This window comes from Coenobita brevimanus, chromosome 26, assembly GCF_032717465.1.
Source record: "Coenobita brevimanus isolate Jiangsu-jjx chromosome 26, ASM3271746v2, whole genome shotgun sequence".
Lineage (NCBI taxonomy): Eukaryota > Metazoa > Arthropoda > Malacostraca > Decapoda > Coenobitidae > Coenobita > Coenobita brevimanus.
This window is the reverse complement of record NC_136979.1, coordinates 2,427,473-2,452,619: the sequence shown is the minus strand read 5'-3', so window position 1 is coordinate 2,452,619 and position 25,147 is coordinate 2,427,473. Positions and strand designations below refer to the sequence as shown.

General features: G+C 42.4%; 1 protein-coding gene across 1 annotated transcript; it reads left to right on the top strand.

Moving 5' to 3' along the window:
• Nucleotides 1-366: 366 nt before the first annotated feature.
• LOC145394129 (uncharacterized) lies at nucleotides 367-10,325 on the top strand. Its single transcript, XM_080268109.1, has 7 exons — nucleotides 367-401; nucleotides 668-769; nucleotides 1,082-1,220; nucleotides 6,464-6,580; nucleotides 7,189-7,398; nucleotides 8,422-8,556; nucleotides 10,203-10,325. Exons 1-7 carry the CDS (start codon nucleotides 367-369, stop codon nucleotides 10,323-10,325), a joined length of 861 nt encoding a protein of 286 aa, XP_080124235.1.
• The last annotated feature ends 14,822 nt before the right edge of the window (nucleotides 10,326-25,147 follow it).

Below are 25,147 nucleotides of genomic sequence, written 5' to 3'. Positions count from 1 at the left end.
AGACCAGCGAAAAGAATGACAAACAGAGAAACGGATTAAAATAAAAGAGGACTTCGGGAAATCGAACAAAGACAAGAGGAGCAAAAAAAAAAAATAAGAGGGAACCTGGAGAATATAATGAGGAGGAACAGAAGGAGGGAAAGAAAATATGGAGGAAAGTAGAATTAAGTGGAGAGTATGAGAGTATTGATTAAAGAAGACCCAAAGAGAAAAGTATAAGTGTAATAAGTGAAAAATAAAGTTGAGATAATAGGAGAGAAGAGGCAAAAGACGAACTATTTAGTGAATTAGGAGAGAAGAAGAGAAAGAAGAGGATAAGATAAGAGGAGTCAAGAGGCGGTCAAGAGAGACTTCACCCTGGCATACATGACCCGGAAGTCCATCACAGCCAGATTACCCAGGTCAGGTCAAACTAAAGGTCAAACATTTCTCTCTCTCTCTCTCTCTCTCTCTCTCTCTCTCTCTCTCTGACTCGAACTTGCCTTCTAGCCTGTTATACATGTACTTGAAATAACAGATCACGTCCTATGCCTTCAAGATGAAAACGTATAAAACAGCAAACGTTTCAAAATGCCATTCACTTGATATCAAACGTTTCCTGTCTTGTAATTATATATGTATGTATGTATGTATGTATGTATATATGTATGTATGTATTCCCACTCAGGCTGACCCCCAATGCTGAGTATGAAAGGACGCGCCAAGCATCCCCACGAGACCTGCGCGGGGCAAGTTACACCAGACTGCAGGACACATGGCAGAAGGACAGGTGAGTTTGTGGGGCTCTAATTAATCTCTAAACACCGTTACCTGTGTATAATGAAAGATTAGCCATGACTCCAGGTAAACCCATTTCTATATCGCCATGTCGAGTAATATCTGAAGGTGTGGAAAGTAGTAGATTTTACTGGGAGAGAGAGAGAGAGAGAGAGAGAGAGCAAAGTCATTTTATTATACGAAGTGAGAGGATATTTGCTGCATGTGTGTGTGTGTGTGTGTGTGTGTGTGTGTGTGTGTGTGTGTGTGTGAGAGAGAGAGAGAGAGAGAGAGAGAGAGAGATGATTTTTCGTCTCATTTTCAGGCTTGTGCTCCTGCCTTCACTGACCGAGGGAGAGGAACACCCCACCCCATACTATGTGTCCAACGAGGTGTCCTTCCCTGCCCTTACCGACCTGCCCTGGCGCCAAGAGGAGAAGAAGAGGATGAAGGAGCAGGCGGAGGTGAGTGGGAAGTGAGTGGCAAGTGAAACGGAGGGGGGAAAAAGTGTGTGAGTACGTGAATGGGGAGTGAGGTGGTTGGGAAGTGAAACGGAGGGGAAATGATGTGTGAGTGCGTGAGTGGGAATTGGGGAAGTGAGTGGGACTGTGAGTGGAAAGTGAATGGGAAAGTAATATAAGTGAGGAGGTAAGTGGGAAGTGTACAGGTGAAAAAGGACTAGGAAGTGAAGGGGGAGTGTATTATGAGTGGGGATGGAGTGAAACATGCATAGAAATGAAATATAAGTAAGAGGTGAGAAAGAAATGTATAGAAAGTGAAACGTTGGGTGGGGAGATGAATGGGATCTGGAAATCAAGGGAAACATGAGTGGGAAGCGTAAAAACAGTGAAAAGTGGGTGGGAAGTGAAAAATGTGTGGGGAGGTGAGTGGAGATTGCACAGGAAGTGAAAAGTGTGTCGGGAATGAGTACCGGATGATGATTGTGGAAATATTGGCTGTGGAAATATGAACCCACTAGTGCCACTAAAAATACGACTTGTTTTTGGTGGTACTGGAGGCTTCTTTGCACCTTTTTCTCAGCGATTTATTATGCATATTACAACCTTCACGTGGCGGCACCGATATGACTGGGCGGGGCAGCTGCATGGTTAATATCAACGCTCCTCAGTCCCCTTTTCAGTCCCTAAGGGAGAATGGTGGACTGGCGTGGACTTACGTAACTCCAACATACTGTAGTTACCCCTTCTTCACGTTTTCGTCCCTGCTGGATTTTTATATTCTCTGCTGCTATAAGGGGAAAAAAGTCTACTAATATTGGGATGCTTATCTATATTGCTGGCCAATAAACTACAATAAAAATGTAACAAAGAAAATAGTGCAGTACGATAAATTACCTTAATGTTTTGCGTTAAAAGTTAAAAGTATTACTATAATTACTTAGTACATTTTGGAAAAGAATAATAATAGTGAATGACTACCGAAGTTTAAAACAAGGTAGCGAGTACCGATAGTAGTGGGTAACTATTGAGCATAATTTATGGAACACTAAACTGCGTATCTAAGAGTCCTGTACACACTTCCGTGCTGTATATTAAAGAAAAAAAACTAACTAACTGCATAACCACGACGTTTCCTGTCTCGTCCTCTACTGAAGCTTCCATCCTTCAATCCATCCAGTACACCCACACACACATGCTACCCACCTACTCACTCCACACACACATGCTACCCACCTACTCACTCCACACACACATGCTACCCACCTACTCACTCCACACACACATGCTACCCACCTACTCACTCCACACACACATGCTACCCACCTACTCACTCCACACACACATGCTACCCACCTACTCACTCCACACACACATGCTACCCACCTACTCACTCCACACACACATGCTACCCACCTACTCACTCCACACACACATGCTACCCACCTACTCACTCCACACACACATGCTACCCACCTACTCACTCCACACACACATGCTACCCACCTACTCACTCCACACACACATGCTACCCACCTACTCACTCCACACACACATGCTACCCACCTACTCACTCCACACACCCAATCTATCCACCCTCCTGCCTATCCATCGAACCACTCCGCTCATCCCTCTATCCACCTTCCTGCCTACCCATCTACCCATCCCGCCCATCCATCTACCTGCCCTGCCCATCCATCCACATGCCTGCCTATCCATTTAACCACTTCACCCACAGGTAAATGGATGGGTGGGGTGGTTTGATGGATAGGAAGGAGGGTGGATGGATGGGCGGTATAGGCAGATGGATGAGTGGGGTGGGGAGATGGATAGGCAGAGGGTGGGTAGATGGATGGTTAGCAGAGAGGTTAGGTGGATGGTCAGGGTAGATAGACGGATGGGTGGGGTAGGCCGATGGATGGGAAACAGTGGATAGATGGATGAACAGCGGGGTGGGCATATACAGTAGATATGCAGCGCAGCAAAAGTGGGTAGAATGATGGATAGGGTAGGTAGATGAGTAGGTGGGTGGCAGGGTGAGTGGGTGTTTTGGGTAGGTGGGTGGGCTGGGTGAGTGGGAGAATGGGTGTGATGTGGGAATGGGAAGACTGGGGGATAGGGACTTACCTATAAAAAAAAAAAAAAAAAAAAAAAAAAAAAGAGGAAAAGGGGTTATGTTGCTTGTTATTAATATACAAGAGGAGAGGTTTGTACAAGATGGTTAGACAAGTATTTCATCTCTCCAAAAATAACTCGAGGAAAATCCCCAAAAAATATTGTACAACTATGCGTGAGAGAGAATTTTCGGTTATCGTTCAGTATTATGTATCTCCCCCAACGTAATACATTATTATAATAGTACTATTTACTTTTAAAGCAAAACCTGAAGTTTATTTATAATCCAATAGGTTACTAATTTCTTTGTTTATTATTTTTTACTTCATTGGCCGATAATTTAGACATTTGGCCCAATGTAGTTTGATCTTTTTCTTATGACGCCAGAGAAAATTAATATTAAGCAGAGAAGAAAACGTGAAGAAGGGGTAGCTATGTTAGAGTTACGAAGTCCCTGCCGACACAGCTTCCAGTCTCGTTGAGAGCATTAACTTCCCAGCGAATCTCTTTCTTGTAATACATTAATCTACAGTTTAATTGTAATCTGCCGTGTAAGCTGCAGTTTATAACGATGATTTAAACAATACTTACAAACTCAAACTGTCGGATCGTTCACAGAAACATGTAGCAAATGAATCGCGACATTGCACATTACACCTCATCATTTCACGCGTATGTGACTGATGTAGCAATAGTAGATGCAACCTCAGGATCATATGAGCGTGAACCCAGTGGACTGCTGGCCGAAAATACTTCTTTTTTTGCAGTCCACATTCTCCTTTAGGGGATGAGCATGCAAGAAAATGTTAAGGTATAATAACCATAATAAATCGCTAAAGGAAAGGTGCAACGAAGCCACCTGTGTCACCTGAAACACGACCTTCAGTTCCAATCAAGTGCCAAATTTCCGTACAGCAGTCGATTTTTATTTTTTTCTTGCGGGTTTAGGTTAAGAATGGTTTGACTTGATTAGGTTAGGACTGAATTGGGGTGGGTTAGGGTTGGGTTGGCTTTGGTTTAGTTAGAATTGGATTTGGCTGGATTAGGATTGGATTGGGTTGGGTTGGGCTGGGTTATGTTAGGGCTAAGTTGGCTTGGATTAGGCTGGAACTGAATTTGACAGCGGTAGGGTCTTGTTGGGTCCGGGATAGGTTAGGCTTGGGTTGGCTCGGCGTGGATTAGATTAGAAATGGATGTGGCTAGTTTAGGGTTGGGTTGGTTTAGGGTAGGACTGGATCAGGTTAGAGTTGGGTTAGGGTAAGATTGGATTAGGTTAGGGTTGGGTTAGCTTCATGTGAGACTGGGTTATGGATCTTTGTAAAGAAAAGGAGAATGATCATCCTGGGAAGAGAAATGGCCAGCAGTATAGAACGAAGCACCACACAAAGGAACTATAGACCTTTCACTTTATCTTGGCCTAATTTTTCATCTTTTTGTAGCTCAATTAACGTAGACCAGTAACAGAAAAAGGCAGTGCTACGTGGCTCTACATCCTTCCCATAACACTACTTCGTGACTAGCATCATGTTCTAGTGTTAATCTATTTTTATGACTCACTAATGATGATGGGAATTTTAGGCCAAGTTAGTGTGAAAAAACCATAGCAGGAAAGATCATTTATAGGCCGAATTTCTGTGCAACACAGCCGTATTTCTGTGTAACACGGACGTATGTGCAAGGTCAGAATTTTCGTCGAGTTAGGTAGTTCCCTAGCACTAGCACCTCTTCCTTAGCGATTTATTCTTGGATATGTCTGATTAATATCCTCTTGTGCGATATTTATGCAGAGTATGACAGTATTGAAAGGATTTATATTACAGAGAATTGGGCAGTACGGTGTAAGAAGGAAAATAAGTAGCTTAGGGAAAGGGTTTATGGAGCTTCCTTAACGGAGGAACTCAAGCGATTCCGTTCTCCCTAAACTTAAGTGAGAAATCTTCAACGAAAGCCGACCAGCACACGACTCAGTAACAGGGAATCGACTGAGAGAGGCTAAATCATCAACCTAACTCTTCCTTTTTCATAATAGGAGTTTGTGTGGGACTCTCAGGTGAGCAATCCCTTTCTAGATAAACTTAAAAGAGAATAATTTAGACAAACATAGAATACATACCATTCCAGGGGCCACTAATATTTCCTTGTCTCCCTATTCGTGCACTAAATGGTTATAGTAATTTTCTTGGATTTAAAAGCCGATCCTAAAGTTTTTCGACAAATACCATTAACAATTTTTATTATGTTATTGTTTTATATATTTTTTATCGTATTACAAGAAAAAATATATAGAAACGTCCCAAAATAAATAGCCAGACTCCAGACACCATCCAAGAATGAGAGAACTTGGTGAAGAGAGAAAACGGGGATGAACGGGTGACTATGACAGTACAGTTTGGTTCGCGCTGTGCCTGCCAGATATTAACCGCTGTTGTAGTAGGCACAGGAGGCTTCTTTGCACCTCCTCCTTGGCGATTTATTTTGTATATTACACCTTAACATTCTCCTGTATGTTATTTATACCGTTTAGCACTTTTTTAGCTATTTATTTTGTATACTACACTTTGACATTCGCCTGTATATTTTTCATTCCGTTTCAGTATCGACGAAATCTACTTAAATAACACACACGACGATAGTGAGGTGCAATGAACAGAGTAAATCGCTAAGAAAAAGGAGTTACGTAGTCCCTCAAAGCCATTACAGCGACTTAAGGGAGAACAATTTTTGAAAAGGGCTTTGGAAGCTGGTAATCTTAAGTTTGTTTTATAATTCCGAGGGTTCTATGCTTAAATTCAAACCTCGAAGTGGAATGCAAGCTCCAGAATTTTGATGGTCATTTTTGGAACGTCTGTGGTGATTAAATATGGTTAGTCTGCATCCCATAATTATTTCAGTGTGCAAACTTCCCTCAGTTCACTCCCTGTTCTATGAGAGATGGATGGTGGACTGCAGGAGAGGGGAAACTTCAACCTGCAGTCCACTGGGCGTACATTCTGATGAACCTGGGGCTGCAACTATTACTGTTAACACCACCACTACTACTGTTACTACTACTATTACTTCTACTACTACCACCACCACTACTACTACTACTACTACTACCTACAAGAAAATCCTATCAGTGCACGTCGTTTCAGATGTTCGGGAGTGACAGAAGGGTCCAGGGCCTCCTAGTAGATGACCTCATTGATGACGTCATTACGGAGGAGGTCGTGGCAGCAGCTTCAGTCGTCCTCGAGCACAGCAAGTACAAGGTCAGGTCAGGTGAGAGTATGAAGGTCAGGTCAGGTCAGGTGAGATAAAAAGCTAGGTCACAGCATCAAATTTAGTTGTTAGGCTTGGTTGTATTGGGTTAGGTTAAGTTAGGTTGGATTAGTGAGGTCAAGGAGATCAGGCAGGGTTACGGTAGGCTTGATTAGATTTTGTCAAGGTGAACCAGGTCAATCTGGGTTAGAAGAAAGCCACAGTAAATTTGATCTGTTAAAGTGGATTAGATTAAGTTCATGATTAAGACAAAGACGTTATATTCTTTTCATTTTTACTTGGCCTAAAAATTACCATCTCTGTCTTAAAAACTAAGATGTAATAATAGAACAGGGTTAAAATAGCATGCTGGTCACGAAGAAGTGCTATGAAAAGAATGTGGAGCCGAGGTATTGTCATTTGCCACTGAAATACGTGAAATTAGCTGCAACGGGACGAAAATCTGGGCCAAGTTAAGATGAACAGAGTATGACAAAGACATCCTCCCGCGTCTATCTAACACTTCTCTACTAGTTATTATGCTTAGGAGGGAGTTCTAGTAAGGAAAAGGTGTTAGGGAAATCTGTGACCTAGTAAAATACCATCCTTACTTCCACAGGCTGCTGAGGACTACCAGGCTGCCGAGGTGGTGGAGGAGGAGGTCGTGATGCCGGGGGTGCAGAGGGAGGTGTGGCTGGTCGTGTGGTCGGTGCTATACGACCTGGGACGCTCCCTCTCCGACGACCAGTACCACGACCTGCAAAAGAGGGAGGATCAGCTTCACCTCAACCAGTCCGCGAAGAACGCACTGGTGGCTCATGTACTGGAGGTAGGAAAGGAAGAGGAGGTATGAGGAAGGATTTTGGAAACTGGGGATTGATAAGAGAAGACTGAGGCAAGAAGGCTGTAGTAGTAGTGGTAGTAGTAATAGTAGTAGTAGTAGTAGCAGCTGTTGTAGTAGTTGTTGGTAAGGGGAGAGCATGGGAACGATTATTGACACTGCGATGGTAAGAGTGGTGAAGACGGTGATGTAAAATGTCTGTTGTCTGTTGTTGTCGTTGTTGTTGCTGTTGCTGTTCTTGTCCCGGCTCATCTGAACCTACACCCAGTGGACTGCTGGATGATGTTGCCTATTTCCTACAGTCCACCACGTGAAGGCGTCCCTCTCCAGGATATAACATTATTGGATCCATCATCGCCAGCGAAACAGGGCGTCTAACACCTTATACTTATATTTCCAGACTTAACCTATTAATATTCTGCTGGAGGTTAAATAAAAAAGATATATAATTAACTTGCAAATAGAATAAACAATAAAGAAATAAAGTCTTCCTTACCCTCGAGAATACTGTCTGAAGAACAAGAATCGATACAAATTGAGCAAATGATGGAAGAATACGTCGAGAGCTTCCTTATATTGTCTTTACTGATTCAGATAGGCTTTACTGATGGGCTTTACTGACAGGCTTGACTGATAGACTTTACTGACAGGCTTTACAGATAGATTTTACCTATAGACTTTACTTATTATTTTTACTGATAGACTTTACTGAGAGACTTTACTGACAGGCTTTACTGATCGGCTTTTGTAGATCTTATACCTTTAGCAAGACCTAGCCCTAAAGCTTTATAATTTCCTTTGCCCAGGTATGCATAAATGAAGACCTGCATTCACAAACCAACTTAAGATCAATATTCTGTCGTAAGGAAGATTTGTTTTGCAGGAAGGGGATGGAAGGAGAACACAGACATTTCCCCTTTCTCTTGTTCTTCCTACAAAAAAAAAAAAAGTCAAAGTGAAGGAAGGCATGTGATCGCAGACAAGTTTCTCTCCCTCTCTCTCTCTTTTCAGGGTGAGGACTGGGCAGACAACCTTCAGGAGGAGAGGCTGCTGTCGGAGGTACCCTGGGATGCTCTGGTCTACCACTATTACCGAAACTTACTGGAAAATGGATTGGCAAAAAACCTGGCACTTCAAATCTACCAGGTATTGGGGAGGAGAAGGTATGGGGAGGAAGAAGGTATGAGGAGGAAGAAGGTATGGGGAAGAAGAAGGAAGGAAGGGAAGGTGAAGAGAGAGGTAGAAATTGAGGTAAAGAAGAAGGTAGGGAAAAGAAGATGAAGGGAGGAGAAGGTATGGGGAGGAAGAAGGAAGGAGGGAAGGTGAAGAGACGGGTAGAGACTGAGGGAGGAGAAGATACGGAAAGAAAGGGGAAGAAGGAAGGGAGAAGAAGGTATGGGGAGGAAGAAGGAAGGGAGAAGAAGGTATGGGGAGGAAGAAGGAAGGAAGGGAAGGTGAAGAGGGAGGTAGGGATTGAGGTAGAGGAAGCAGGTAGGGAAAGAAAGGGGAAGAAAATGAAGGTAGGGGGAAGAGTACGAATGAATGAAGGAAGGATGATAGAAAAGGAGGTAGAGAAGAAAATGGTAGGGAAATAAGATGAAGATATGAGAAGATGAAGAGAAAAAGGTAAGGGAGAAAGAAGAATGAAAGAAGGAAGGTACAAAGGGAGGTACAGAAGAAGAAGTTAGGGGGAGAAGATTAGGGTAGGGGAAGAAGAATGAGGCAGGGGGAGGAAGAAATAAGGAAGGAAGATTGAGAGGAAAACAGAAGGGAAGTTGAGGTAGGAAGAAAAGTAAAGAAGGTAATAAGGAGGAAGAAGAGAAAGGTAGAAAATTATCATCTATAACTCAAGGCTCATCATTCTCCTTTGCAAATGAAGGGGTTAAGCATAAGGCGATAAGGGGCTGCGGAAATTAACTGAGAGCGAGGAGAGGATGCCTATCAAGGAGCATGAAGGGTGATTTAGGCATGATGAAAAGCCTATTATCAATACCAGTGAGAGGGACGAAGGGAGAGAGAGACACACATTCAGGAGAGGTAGAGAGGAGAAACACAATCACGAGACAATCAGGGAGGGACAATCAGAGAAAAAAGCAATCAAGAGAGACAATCAGGAGAAACACAGTCAAAAGACACAAACAGGGAGGAACAGTCAGAAGAAAAACAATTAAGGGAGAACATTAGGAGAAACACAATCAAAACACAATTAGGGAGGGACAATCAGATGAAATGCAATCAAGAGAGGCAGTCAGGAAAAACACAATCACAAGAGATAATCAGAAGGGACAATCAGGAGAGGGACAATCAGAAGAGGGACAATTAGTAAGGCAGATTTAGAAAAAGAGGTTCATAGCTCTACGTTTATATCTTGAAGGAAAAGGCAGTTTCATGATCTTTTACAATAATTTCAGAAGCACATGACGAATATAAAAATGTGCTTAGTCTCCATGTGTCTTTGCTGACTTGTAATTTGGGTTGCAAGCACATCAAATATAATAACCATTGTTGCAAAATATTCGTAAAAAATTAGGGGTTTGCCTTCACATTCATCGATTAAGTCTCCTTGGTCTCATACCCTGTCCCACACCTGCCCCACACACCTCCCCACATCTCCCCCACACCTGTCCCACACCTTCTCAACTCCTTACATCTTCAAAAAAAAACCTCACTCCTATCCCAACCTTCAGATCTCCTATGGCACCCTCCCCACACCTGAAGAAGTGCCCTCACACCAGCCCCACACCTTCCTCACACCTGGATACACCTGCAAAACCTCCCTCTCACCCTTGCAGGAGCGTGTGGTGTCTGCCGCTGCCGGATGTGAGGTGGTGGCGGAGACCATGGCGGCCCTGGAGACAGCCCTCACCCGCCAAGACCAAAAGGAGAAGGTGGACTGTCCGCCTAGACAGGGCTAGCCACTCACCTAATCTAACCTGACTTAAACTAACCTAACCTAACTTAAACTAACCTCATCTTACCTCACCTTACCTAACCAAACCCTACCTTATCCTACCTAATCTAACCTGATCCAGTCTAATCAATGTTAATCAAACCTAACCTAACATAATCTAACTTCATCCACCACGACCATACGGGGGAAGGTAGACTTGCTGCCATGACACACCTCGCTCTCATACACCTCTCATACACCTCCCAAATCTGTCGTATACCAGCCAGCCACCCATCATATACCTGCCTGTCACACACCTGTCATATACCGAACCTCTTTCTGCGTTGTATGTGAGGTGGGTTTATTCAGCACTCCATTTCTAATCCATTGACTCGAAAAGGGAGAACTGAACGTGTCATACTCTTGTCATACACCTGTCACACACCTGTCGTATACCTGCAATTCATCCATAATATACCCGTCACACACCTGTAAAATACCTATCACACACCTGCCGCACGCCATGATCCTATAAAACCGGTACATCATACACCTGGCATAGACCTGTCATACCAGTGTCATATACCTGCCACGTAAGTCCTGTTTCTATTATACATATGACACACACACACACACACACACACACACACACACACACACACACACACACACACACACACACACACACACACACACCACCAACTTGAAACTCCCTCCAGAAAATCACATTACGTTGTCAAATAAAAAAAAATCCAAAAGACAAAAAGTAATACGTAGCTGATACATAAAAAAAAAATCTTTACTAAGTTCCTGTTTACCATGGCGCTACATGTATACTGAAAATATAAAGCATAAGACTGAAATATAATAATGTCAAGAGTTTCATTACCTAAACAACATATAAAAAATGCTAGAAATAAAGAGTAAGTACGGAGACCCAGAAAGATGAGGGAGTATATGGAGCTTCGCTGGAACAAAGGACCTTGCGTGTGGAAATCTTTGGGGTGGGACTGACTGACTGAAAAGGCGGTCCTAGAGATGCATCTGCATCAAAAAGCTGGGTTCTAAAGCAAACTTGTGCAGGGGACCATTAATCTGATCACATAAAAGCGACAGATAGATTTTTTGACACAGGAAATAAGAGGAGTAAGTAGAAATATATACCTCTCCCTCTCCCTCTCTATCTCTCTCTCTCTCTTAAAAAAAAAAAAAAAAAAAAGGCATACCTAAGACCTAATTTCTCACGAGTTTTTGAAAATTCTGAAAGGACAGAATTTTGTACAGATCGCGACGTACTCTCACCATAAACCTTTTAAAGATTCTCCCCTTTTACAGTAACCTGACCTAAAATTGTCCCCATCTTGAGTGCTGAGTTGTAGCAATAGATTAACACTAGAATATGATGCTAGTCACAAAGAAATGCTGTTAAAAAGACCAGAGCAAAAGGACGAAAATCTGGGCCAAGTTAAGGTAAAAAGGTATCTTACTGTAATCAGGCTCATATTCTTGGTGGTTAAAGATGCTCCCTAATACCTTTTCCTCAGCTATTTATTTTTGGATATGGCTGATTAATATATTTTTGTATGTTATTTATGCAGCGTATGGCGATATTGGAAGGATTTGTATAATACTGAGAAGGAGAGTAAGGTGTAATTAAAAGAATAAACCGCTTAGGGAAAGGTGTTAGGGAGCTTCCATAACCGACGAGAATACGGGCCCGTGTTTCTCAATAGCCACTTGATCCACGTATCCCGGAACTTAGGAGTAGCAGAGAAGGAAGGGCCAAGAAACCTGAGTTAACTTGGAAGGTAGAGGGGGTGAAGTTCCCGTGCGGGTCAACTGATACCACTGTGTTCTGACTCTCGACTACACTACACTACACTACACGACACTACTCTCTCTCTCTCTCTCTTCCCTCCAAGTTTACTCAGGTTCCTTGTCCCTCAAAAACCTTTCGGAAGTACAGTCGGGGTCAGTATTCCCTTTCCACCCCTCGCCTGGCGAAAACGTAGATTTGATAACCGTAGACTGCTGCTAGCTCCCGTGGGTGTCAAATCCCTCCCTCCTTCTCCCACAGTTCCTACTCTTCATCGTTCCTCTTCTCTTCAGACATCATAGGTAACGCAGGGCATTTCTAGACCTAGGTGAGCAGTATCATGATCAACTTCTCCCATAATTAAGATTTGGGTTCACAGGAAGAACGAGAGATATAGGAAGATTTTACACTCACCTTTTCTCACCCTTCCTACAGAAAGAAATTTAAGTTACGACTAGCAAGAGTTTTTATGTGAAGATTTTAGGCTTTCCTTTCCTCACTTCTCCTGCAAATCAATCAATCAATTAATCAGTCAATCAATCAATCAAAGTTACGACTGGGGACTAATCACGAGTTTGTGTGATTTGGGAAGAGTTTATCCTACCCTTTCCTTGTGCTTCCTACCAAAAGAAATCGAAGTTACGACAGAGATAGTTAGGTTTGTGATGAGAAGAATTTGCTTTTTCTTACCCTTCCTTCAAACACAGATCAAAGTTACGACAGAAGGTAATTGTGGGTTTGTTCGTGAATGTCGGCGCTTATGAGCCTGGCCACAAATACGAGTTGCGAAAGTTGTGCTATCTGTTTGGGATTTCTCTCTCTCTCTCTCTCTCTCTCTCTCTCTCTCTTTCACACACACACACACACAATCAGAAACAAGGATTCTCTCAGTCGTTTGGGGTGGAATGAGACAAAAGGAAGGCAGGATGCAAAAGTCGACAAAGGACTGTCCACGAACTTTTGCTCAGGCCTGTACGCGGAGCTATAAATAAATCAGCAAAGCGACATGAAAATTAGATTACTATATTAAATCAGAAAAATAAATTAATCTCAGTCCAGTATATTTCTCTTCCTTGTTTTTTTTTTTTTTAATTTACTATTCTTTTTTTAAACATCTTTTACAGTGGGTTAATATCCTGAGGGAAGCGCTACGTGTTGTTGTGATCAATAGTTCCTTTACACTTTTTTTTTTTTTGAGGGGTTACAAACGTCCCTAAATCCTCTCCCAGTCGCCCGAAAGGAAGATGATGGACTGCGAAAAAAAAATGGTTATCTTCGTCCTGCAGTCCACGGGGTTCACGTTCAGATGAGCCTGGGTTTCCATATGGTTCTGGTACATCGTCTTCATTCTGTCTCAAAACCTGTTAAGATTTTAGTAGTCGTAGTACCGGTATGGCTGAAGTTACTCTCCTTTTTCAGTTCCCCATCTTCCTTTCGGGGGATAGGGAAGGAGTCAATGAACATTTCTATAACGGGGCAGTGGAGCAGCGCGGTTATATTAGTGCCACCACGTGAAGGCGTTCCTCTCCAGCGCTAAGGTCGTGCAAAACTAACCAGTAAGCCACCATTATTGAAAGAGAGAGAGAGAGAGAGAGAGAGAGAGAGAGAGAGAGATGTGGAGAACAAAGGAAAGGATATAACGAAGTGGAGGAAGGAAGAGAGAGGCAGAGAGACGAAGGTGGGGGAGGAGAAGGGAGAAAAGGAGAGGGGGATCTGGGGTAAGGGGGGAGAGGAAGAAAAAAGAAGAGGGGGACGGGGGAGAGGAGTAGGGGGGATGAGAGGGAGAGGGGGGAGAGAGAGAAGAGAGAAGGGGGAGAGGGAAGGGAAGAGAGGGGAGAGGGAGGGGAAAGGAGGGGGGGAGAGGGAGGAAATCAAGGGGGGAGAGGAGAGGGATGAGGCATGGTAGGCCAAGTGGATGATAAGTAAAGGATGGTACTGGCTCGCTTCCCAGAGTGGATCACCATGTTGCTGAGGCTGCTGGTGTGGGCTGCCTTCCTCATCACGGCAGTCACGCCAGGTATGTCTGTCTGTCTGTCTATCTATCTATCTATCTGTCTATCTATTACGAGAAAGGCGCATTAGAGGTATACCTATCGACACTTTTGGTTTGGATCGACTTTCTCCATTTTTTTTTTTTTATGCAAGGAAGAAGGAACCAAAGGCCAGGAGCCCGCACACTGTTCCCGCCAAGAAAAAAACAAAACAAAAACTATACAAAAAGGAGCCAAATTCAAGATCCGTTCATTTCGAGATGCCTGAACACACTGCGTTTGAAAGACTGGAGATCATAGGAGGTAGGAAATACAGACAGAGGGAGACAGTTCCAGAGTTGACCTGCTGCATAAATCAAGGATTGGGAGTAATGATTAACTCTAGCATTAGAGAGTTTGTTGCTTGACGTGTGATATACGCCCGTCGTACAGGTAGAGGAATGCAAAGAGACAGTTCAGAGGAGCAGTAACCATTGAAGTAGTGATAGATAAGAGATAAAAATGCAACAGTGCAATGAAGAGACAGAGGTTGAAGGGAGCCAGTAAGAGGAGGAGAGTTAATGTGACGAAAAGCCTTTGACTCCACCCCATTCAGGAGAGCTCTAAGTGGGAAGCCTCCTCATACATGAGAGTTGTACTTTACACATGGCAGAATAAAACCCGTGTATAAAGTCAACAACTGTGCTGGGGTAAAGAAGGAACGGAGTCGGCTTAGCACACCTAATCTCTTGGAAGCAAATTTTACAAGAGATGTAATATGATCTTTCCAAAATAAGTCCCGAGTGAATGAAACCCCAAGCATGTTCAAGGATGATGCAGGATTCAGCTGGATATTATTAAACATTAGTGGGTACTCTTGTGGAAGATTTTGTGGGGTTGATGGATGTAAGAACTGAGTCTTTGATGCATTAAAAACACAAAGATTATTTTTATTTCAGTCAGAGATACGAGCCAAGTCAGACATTAGGTGTGCCATAGCCTCATCCCTTGTTTGTTGAAGTAACTGCTGAGATGGACGTTGCGGGAACCGAATGGAAAGGTGAAGGGTGGAGTCATCAGCGTACGAGTGGATAGGGTTAGATGTACAGCTTAGAAGGTCAATGATGAGTAGAAGGAAGAGAGTTGGTAATAGGACAGAGCCCTGAGGAACACCGCTGTTGAAAGATCTAGGAGAAGAACGATGGCCGTCAACAACAGCGGCTATAGAACGACCAGAAAGGAAGCTATAGATGAAGGCACAGATAGAAGGATAGAAGCCGTACGCGGGCAGTTTAGAAATTAGACTATCGCCAATTTGTTTTACCTGGCGGGACTGGGTCACTCACACAAGTTCATTATTAAGCCGTGGTTACCTGAACTTCCATGAACCCTAGTTATGAGGAAGGAAGGAATCTCTTTGGTAACTAGCCAAAACAGACGCTCCAGTCTTACTCCAACTAGCCGTAAACTGAACCGGAAGGGGATAGGGATCTTCTTCAGGCTAGAAAAACAAAATAATGTTCTATAGCAGTGGTTGTCAATCTGGGAGGGCGCGTCCCCCAGGAGGGCGTGAGCAATTTCCAAAGGGGACGTGAGGATTTAAAGGAAAAATAGAGTGCTCTAAACAAGTTTTTTTCTGTGTGTGTGTGTGTGTGTGTGTGTGTGTGTGTGTGTGTGTGTGTGTGTGTGTGTGTGATGACACACACATTTTTATTGGTATCCGTGTATTATTTTTTTTTCCTTTTCTGTCTCTTGCCTGGTCAGCTTCTTGCCTTTTTTTATTTTATTTTATTTTGTCTAATCTGGAAAGAAAATTAAAGATATGAAGAAGTCTTACAGTGCAAGTTGGACAGCACCGAAGTTGAAATACAAACGTCCCTCAATCCCCTGCCTCCCAACTCCTGACAAGAGGGGTAGTGAACTGCAGAAGGGTTAATTTAGCCTAGACTGACCTGGTTTAATATCCAAATGGCCCTGTGGCAATAATAGCAATAATAATGAGGGAATAATTTTTTTTTCTTACTCTCAGTTTATCAAAGGTATATAATGTTGGCAGGAGTACAAGAATTTTTCAGATCATGAAGGGGTTAATAATTTTCAGTCTGTCTACCTGTCAGTCTGTCTACCTATCAGTCTGTTTACCTGTCAGTCTGTTTACCTGTCAGTCTTCTACCTGAAAGTCTGTTTACCTATTTGTCTGTTTACCTATCAGTCTGTCTACCTGTCAGTCTGTCTACCCGTCAGTCTGTCTACCTATGTCTATCTACCTGTCAGTCTGTCTACCTACCATTCTGTCTACCTATCAATCTGTCTACCTATCAATTAATCTATCAGTTACCAAGTTTACTCATTAGTATACAAATGGAGCCTTTTTTTTTTTTTTATATATATATAGTATGGCTGCCTATATTCTTTTCACTTTAACTTGGCCCAGGTTTTCGTTCTTTTGCAGCTTATTTCATGTAGCTTAGTAGCAGAATATAATGCTACGGCTATGAATCCTGTCCATTGCACTTCTCATCTCCCTCTCTCTCTCTCTCTCTCTCTCTAACTATCCATCCACTGCAACAACTGGGTATTCAGAGAGACAACAGTATTAGACTAAGTTAATATGAAAAGAGTATAGAAAAAAAAAATAGCTTGCTTTTTTTTCTCCCCTTTTACTCTAGTGTATTTGCTCTAAACTGGGTGCTTTTCTGACTGGAGGCTTGATTTGACTAGTAACCAAGGAGACTCATCACATCTTTATAACTCAGTCTCAAAGAATTTCATGTAACCACAATCTTGCATGACCTAGTGGGAGTGACCTAGATCCATCAGATGAAAAATATAAATCTATCTTTACCTATCTGTGTATGTCTATCTTTCTATCAATCTGTCTATCAACCTGTCTATCTCTCTCTCTCTCTCTCTCTCAATCTGTCTGTCTTTCTATTTCTTCTTACCTAAATACCTACCAACCTACCTACCTATGTCTGTCTACCTATCCATCTATCTGTCTATCTGTCTATCTACCTATCTATCTATATTTATGTACGGAAGGAGCCTTTGCCATCTCTTACCCTGTCTCTCCTTTCTACGTCCTGGAAGAGAGAGAGAGAGAGAGAGAGAGAGAGAGGAAACCATTCTTTACTTAACATATCGCTCGCTTATGCCTCTCTGTTCTGCCACATCTCTCTTATCAGCTGTGTTATCCTGTTCTGTTATAAAGTTCTTCATTTTCGTCAACAAGCAGTGTTATAAAGTTATCAGTTATCAAATTCTCTGTTATTTCTGTTATAAAGTTGTTAAAAGGCTGTGTTATTTGCTCTGTTATGAAGGCGTTTGTTATGAGGTGATGTTATTGTTCTAGTTATTAAGTTCTGTTCTCTCATCTGTTATAGGGGCCTGTGTTATGAAGTTCTCTGTTATAAAGCTTTGTTATTTGTTCTGTTACAGGAGCCTTTGTTATGAAGTTCTTTGTTATCGTGTTCTTTGTTATCGAGGAGTGCGTGTTTTGGTCGGGAGTGGCGGTGATAACTTGGGAAAAATAACACATCCTCATCCTGCTGCCTAATGACTCTTATCACCGTGCTTATCACCGCTAGCAATCACCGTCGCTACCACTATCACCACCACCACCACTATCACCACCACCTATATCATCACCACTATCGCCACCACCCCTCTATCATCACCACTATCACCATCACCACTATCACCACCACCCCTCTATCATCACCACCACCATTCACCACAATCACCACCACCACCTTTATCATCACCACTATCACCATTACCTATCACCACCACCCCCTCTATCATCACCACTATCACCATTACCTATCACCACTACCCCCTCTATCATCACCATCACCACTATAACTATCGCCACCACCCCTCTATCATCACCACTATCACCATAATAACTCACCACCACCACCTCTATCATCACCACTATCACCATAATAACTATCACCACCACCCCCTCTACCATCACCACTATCACCATCACCACTATCATCATCACTATCTCCACCACCACCTTTATCAACTACATCTATTCCTGGAGGGAGGGTAGTGGACTGCAGGAGAGGGGCAACTTCAGCCTGCAGTCCACTGGGTTCACGTTTAAATCTGAGGCCACAACATTATTATTATTATTATTATTATTATTATCATTATCATTATCTTTTACTTTTTATTTTATTTTATTTTTTACTCAGAATGTTCGTACTGGAGAGAGGTCAGTGGACATCATGTGGACATCAAGGTGGTGGAGGGGGACATCCAAAGGAGCAATGTCATCGGAGTGGAGGAAGGGGACTATTCCTTGAGCTTGACCTTTGAGATCCATCTGGTAGGTGGTGGTCAGGTGGTTAGGGAGGCAGTCTCTTGGCCCCAAAAGACGCGAACTCCTGGGCTAGAGGGTAGGATCTTTCTGACTTGATGCTGACCAGTCTCATGAAAATAATAATAATAATAATAATAATAATAATAGTAATAATAATAATAATAATAACAATAATAATAATAATAATAATAATAATAATAATAATAATAATAATAATAATGATAATAACAATAGTAGTAGTAGTAGTAGTAGTAGTAGCAGTTATGGGGACGGGGCAGTCTGCTGGTGTGGGCGTAGGTGTGGCTGTGGGAGTAGGGGATGAGTAAGTGATGCAAAGTGAACACCGATCAGAATTTGCCAGCCGTCCCATAAGCACAAGAATATTCCGGAGAGAGAGAGAGAGAGAGAGAGAGAGAGAGAGAGACAGACAGACAGACAGAGAGAGAATGTTGTATGATACTAGAGTTGCTCTGATCCTGAGGGGGGTATTCTGCTGTGGTCAAGAGCCTTCGTAACGCCCCTTCCTGACTGATTTATTTCTGATTCTGCTCCGTTATTATGTTCTTGTGTGCCATTCATGCAATCTACGTCTATATTAAAAAGATATAAGAAGCAAAGGAGAGGATGTTGATGGGTAGTTTGGGAAATAAATCGCTAAGGAAGAGGTGTTAGGGTAGAATAAGGGCCTGAGAATGTTAACTGAAGCTACTGTAACTTCAGAATGCAGTTACACACGTGAGGAAGCTGAAGGCGAGGGCGAATTCAGCAAAGGAACTGAAAATGACGGCATTCCCCCTCGTTAAACTTCAAATCTGTACTTTCGAAGCCTGCATGGATGAAGGTATTTTTTTTTTCTTTCATTTTCTTTATCTGGTGGAACTGGGCAAACTCTCACCCCTTGAAAACAATATCCTTGAAATTTTAGAGGGCCGTTTTCTGAGTGGCTTTGGAGATTCCGCAACACTTCCTCGGTAGCGAATTATTCTGCACATAGCGCCTTGGTATCCCCTTGCATGATGTAAAGTATGTCAGTATGAGAAACAAAAAAAAAAAAAAAACAGTAAGGTGTAATGTGCAAAATAAATCGCCAGGAAGAGGTGCTAAGAGGCCTCCTGAGCCCCTTAGAATACGGGCTCTCATCTTACCTGCATTTAGTTCAATCAACGAAAAAGGTATGGCACACCTGGGGTACGATGGATATGAAAATGAACGAGTTTTGAAGGACACATATAAATATAATAAATTAGTGCCTGAAAAAAAAAAAAAGCATCCAGAATGTACATTTTTGTGCAGTTTCGAGTCCTATTAATTATATGTCTATCTGTCTGTTTATCTATTGTCAGACGCCTTAATCCAGTAAGGGGTGGCCACATACAAATTGCCTCCATGTCGCCCTGTCCCCTACTATTGCACTGCCTTCCCCCAAATCTCTCGTCCCCTTCCCTCATATACTTTACCCCTCTCATATAATAATTACCAAGTATAATATTTACACTTATAATCACAGGCTGCTCCACATATTACAATGCATCGTCCATATTTCAGAATTATACGTGCGGTGAGATGTGCGATACTTTTTCAATCTTTTTTTTCGTTTTTGGCTGTACTTCAATACCTGCCGTTTGCCCATTCTCCCAGCTCTCCGCCGCCCATCTCCATCGTGTTCTCCACCCATATCCTCTCCTCATTCCATCACATTTAGAATAGTCTCCTCATCTGCCCCTTTATGGCTTCCATCTCTTACAGTTCTTTCCTTTTCGTCTCTAGCATATTCCCACTTATCTTACATTAATTCCTCAACTTATTTTACCGCTTAGATATAGCTTTGTACTTTCAGAGAAATTTACAGCACACACACACACACACACACACACACACACTGAAGCAACCACAATTCTAGTACTCCTTCTCCTCTTTCCCCTCCTCCTCCTCTCTCTCCCTACTACTACTACTACTACTACTACTACTACTACTCCTACTACTACTACTACTATCACCATCCCACCACCATCACCATCACTACAACAACTCTTGCTCACCAACAGAAACGAACTTGTGCAGTATCACCATGTTGCTGGGTGTGGTAGTCGGCTTTCTCATCGTCCTATGCGGCACCTGCTGTTTTGCTCGACACCTCACCAAAATTCTGGGCAGTGAGTCTATTTTACAGCCTACCTTGTTTCAGTGTGGTCAGTTAGCTCAGTCAATGGTTCAGTTAGGGAGGCAGATGGCAGTGAGTTTGTTGGTTAAGCAGTTAGTCAGTCAGTTCCTTTTCCTTCTGTTCTCGTATTGTATCTGGTTACTCTCTTTTCTTTTCTTCTTTTCGCTTACTTTCTTCTTTTACGCTCTCTCTCTCTCTCTCTCTCTCTCTCTCTCTCGAGGTAAGGAGGGTTATCTACTTCTGGTATCACTGCTATGCCCTTCCTATAAATGTGTGTGTGTGTGTGTGTGTGTGTGTGTGTGTGTGTGTGTGTGTGTGTGTGTGTGTGTGTGTGTGTGTGTGTGTGTGTGTGTGTGTGTGTGTGTGTGTGTGTGTGTGTGTGTGTGTGTGTGTGTGTGTGTGTGTGTGTGTGTGTGTGTGTGTGTGTGTGTGTGTGTGTGTGTGTGTGTGTGTGTGTGTGTGTGTGTGTGTGTGTGTGTGTGTGTGTGTGTGTGTGTGTGTGTGTGTGTGTGTGTGTGTGTGTGTGTGTGTGTGTGTGTGTGTGTGTGTGTGTGTGTGTGTGTGTGTGTGTGTGTGTGTGTGTGTGTGTGTGTGTGTGCAAATCGTGCCCACTTCAGCACACCCTCTCAATCCCCGCAGAGAGCAAGAAGCGAGAGATAGACATGGAGCTGTGTTACACTCCTGATCAGCCCGCCAGCCCGGTTCGTTACACGCCCTTCCCCCCTGCCAAAGCCCTCCCGAAACGCAAGAACCAGCCCGACGAACCAGCCCGAAGGAAGAAAGGCTTACGCTCACCCTCCCCTCAGCTCACATCCCCCAAGAAGCAGGAAGAACTGATGATCGAGGAAAAGGAGGTTCTGACCTCCGACCATGCTAAGGTCAAGAAGGGTCATGGAAAGAAGAGAGACGGCAAAAAAGACCAAAATAAGGCTCCTTCCTCCCCTCCAGGCTCCCCAGCTGGTCCGTCCACTTCCAGATCAAGACCGAAAGACCGTTCAAGGCCTCCAGGTGGTTCGTCCACGTCTAAATCGTCCAGACCGAAAGCCCGTCTGGACCAGCTCGTATCGGAACCGGAAGAGACTGAGGCTGGCGAGGTAAAGGTGGAGCAACTGATTGAGGAGATGAAAGAGAAAGTGAGTGAGGAGGTGAAGGAGGAACTGAGTGAGGAAATGAGTGTGGAAATGAAGGAGGAAGTAGGTGAGGAGGTGAAGGAAGAGCTGACCGAGGAGATGAGGAAAGAACTGACCGAGGAGATGAGGAAAGAACTGACCGAGGAGATGAGGAAGGAACTGACTGAGGAGATGGAGGAGGAACTGGCTAAGCGAATGAAGGAGAAACTGACTGAGGAGATGAAAGACGAGCTGATTGAGGAGATGAAGAAGGAACTGACTGAGGATATGGAGGAGGAACTGGTTTAGGAGATGAAGGAAGAACTGAGCAGCACAAGGAAGGAAGGGAGGAGAATGGTGAGGCTGGAGGGAGAAAGGTGTAAGGAGAGAGAGAGAGAGAGAGAGAGAGAGAGAGAGAGAGGGAACACGCGTCAGTCAACGGCATGGCTCTACCCCACAGGCACTGAAAGAGCAACATAATCATAGAATTTCTTTAATGATTTCGTTTATGGAGCACTGCAGTGAACCTCGAGAGCTTGATTTTTTTTTTTAATGCAAGGAAGAAGGAACCAAAGGCCAGACACCCGCAAGACTGTTCCCTCAAAGAAAAAATGAACAGAAAATAGGAGAGTCAAATGCATGGTTGAAAGGTCCAAAATTAGAGGGTACTACGGTAGGTGAATTTCTTGCTTTTTATTCAGTTAATAATAGTGTAAAATAAGGTAATGATGGTGATGATGATGATGATGATGAAGGTGATATATGAAGGTGAAAGTAATGATGGTGGTGGTTGATGATGATGATGAAGGTGATATATGAAGATGAAAATAATAATAATGATGATGATGATGAAGGTGATATATGAAGAAGAAAATAATAATAACAATGATGATGATGATGATGATGATGGTCGTGGTGGTGGTGATATAATTATGAAGATACAAATAATAATAATGATGATGATGATGATGATGTTGAAGGTGATATATCAAGATGAAAATTATGATGATGATGATGATGAAGGTGATATATGAATATCAATATAATGATGACGATGATGATGATGTTGAAGGTGATACATGAGGATGAAAATAATGATGATGATGATGATGATGATGATGATGATGTTGAAGGTGATACATGAGGATGAAAATAATGATGATGATGAAAGTGATTTATGAATAAGAAAATAATGATGACGATGATGATGATGATGATGATGATGATGATGATGCCGAAGATGAAGATAAAGGTGAAGACAAAGATGATTAAAATGATAATGATGATGATGATGATGATGAAAATAGTTAATTGTGATGGAAACACACACACACACACACACACACACACACACACACACACACACACACACACACACACACACACACACACACACACACACAATAGCATTTCTACTGATCACTCACTTCTATCCAATTTACTCCAAGTTTTCGAAATAAGAAACTTGAAAGGAAACATTAATAATTACAATCAGCTTATGAGACAAAAATAAGCCAAAATAAGTTACAGCCTGATTTTTAATACGTATAAGCTTCAGTTCTACAAAGCACTGATTAATCTCTGTAATAAGGCAATACGATTTTTTTTTTTTCCATAGCCACAAAAACATTCAAAACTGCAGATAACCCAATGTGACAGGTGGAAAGATTGACTAGGAGAGAGAGACGGTGAGAGTTTGGAGCCTAAATTTCTCTAACTTTCATTTCCTCTAACTTTCATTTTCTCTAACTTTCATTTTCTCTAACTTTCATTTTCTCTAACTTTCATTTTCTCTAACTTTACTTTTCTCTAACTTTCATTTTCTCTAACTTTACTTTTCTCTAACTTTTCTGGCTAAACTGAACCTGTTTCCAGGGATTTTTAACAGTTTTTTCACTCATGTTCAAACTCTCTAAGATAGGCTCTGTGTAAGTTAGAGAGAGAGAGAGAGAGAGAGTCAATCTCTAACCTGTCTCTCTCTCTCTCTCTTTCCCACCCAACCTTTCCACACATTCAAAGTTTATATTTATTGATTTATTTATTTCATTTCAAGGGCCGTATGCCGGATGATTTACGCCTCTCGATCGTTTATTTTGTATTTCCCTTGTCCCAGTTGCCAAGTTCTGTATGTGGGTAGCTCTATACACGCACTTAAAACTCGGGTCGACAAGGAGTTAAGTCAGTTTCCTATGATGGACCATTTACTGCCCAGTCCATCTCATTTAGCGGTACGAAAACACCGTAAGTCCTGTAGATTTAAAGTAGGGACCATTTTAGTACATTCGACACTTCCTGTAACGAGAGCTGAAGGGGTTTAGAATCTCTTTATATCAAGGAGTTTATTGATTTAGTTGTTTTGATTTTCATGGCACCAACACACTTTACCACAGATGTTTCGTCCCTAAAATAAAATCATGTATTTTGACCCAGGGACGGAAAACACAAGCTTCCCCATAATATCAGTGCGTGTACCTTTATTATTTAGGTATTTTCATTACTTAAAATTTAAAGATTACGCCTAGAATTTCACCTAAAAATGAAAGGAATGTGTGTGTGGCTAAATTCATTTGTATCCCAGTCAATGAAAAAAAAAAATTACTAGTGATTTGATGCTTAAGAGTAAAAATGTTTGAAATTATGCTGTGTGTTTGTTTCATTTTATTGTACCTTGACTGTAAAAATATCCTTAGTTTAATAGTATTTTATGTTTCATTTAATGTATTCGTGTGTATTACATACCTATAAGAGAGAGAGAGAGAGAGAGAGAGAGAGAGAGAGAGAGAGAGAGAGAGAGAGAGAGAGAGAGAGATTTTTAGTCATCTTCATTTGACTTCGTGACTAATTAGCACATTAGTCGTGTAATTAGGCACTTACAACTTAATGAGAACAGGTGAGCACGTTTGATGGATAATTGGAAGTGAGTTATGATTCACATGTCTGTCTAATCCTCCACGGTGACTGTGGATGAGAGAGAGAGAGAGAGAGAGAGAGAGAGAGAGAGAGTGAGTATGCATATTGATATTAAACAGTTATATTAAACTTTTCGAGCCTGAGGACTTTATTTTTCCTGCTATCTATCTATCCATCTGTCAGTCAATCAGTCAGTCAATCAATCTACACAACCAGACGCCTTAACCCCGCAAGGGGTGGCCACAAACAAATTGCCTCCACGCAATTTTTTCAACTTACGAGACGTCCCAGATTATAAAGTAATAAAGACCATATCTCAGTCCTCCTCCCCTCCAGCCTATAGGAAGCCAGGATGAAGGAGGAACAAGCCACCGGAAAGGAGAGGCGAATTCTAAAGCAGGCGGAGCTGTTCACATCTATGGTTCATGATAAGCAATAATTTCACACACACCTCGACGCCCTAATGCAAACCTCGCTTCATGTCCAGCAGGGGAATCATTATGAAGTTCGCCATGTATGTCACTGCGTCTGTATCACTCATAGGTCTT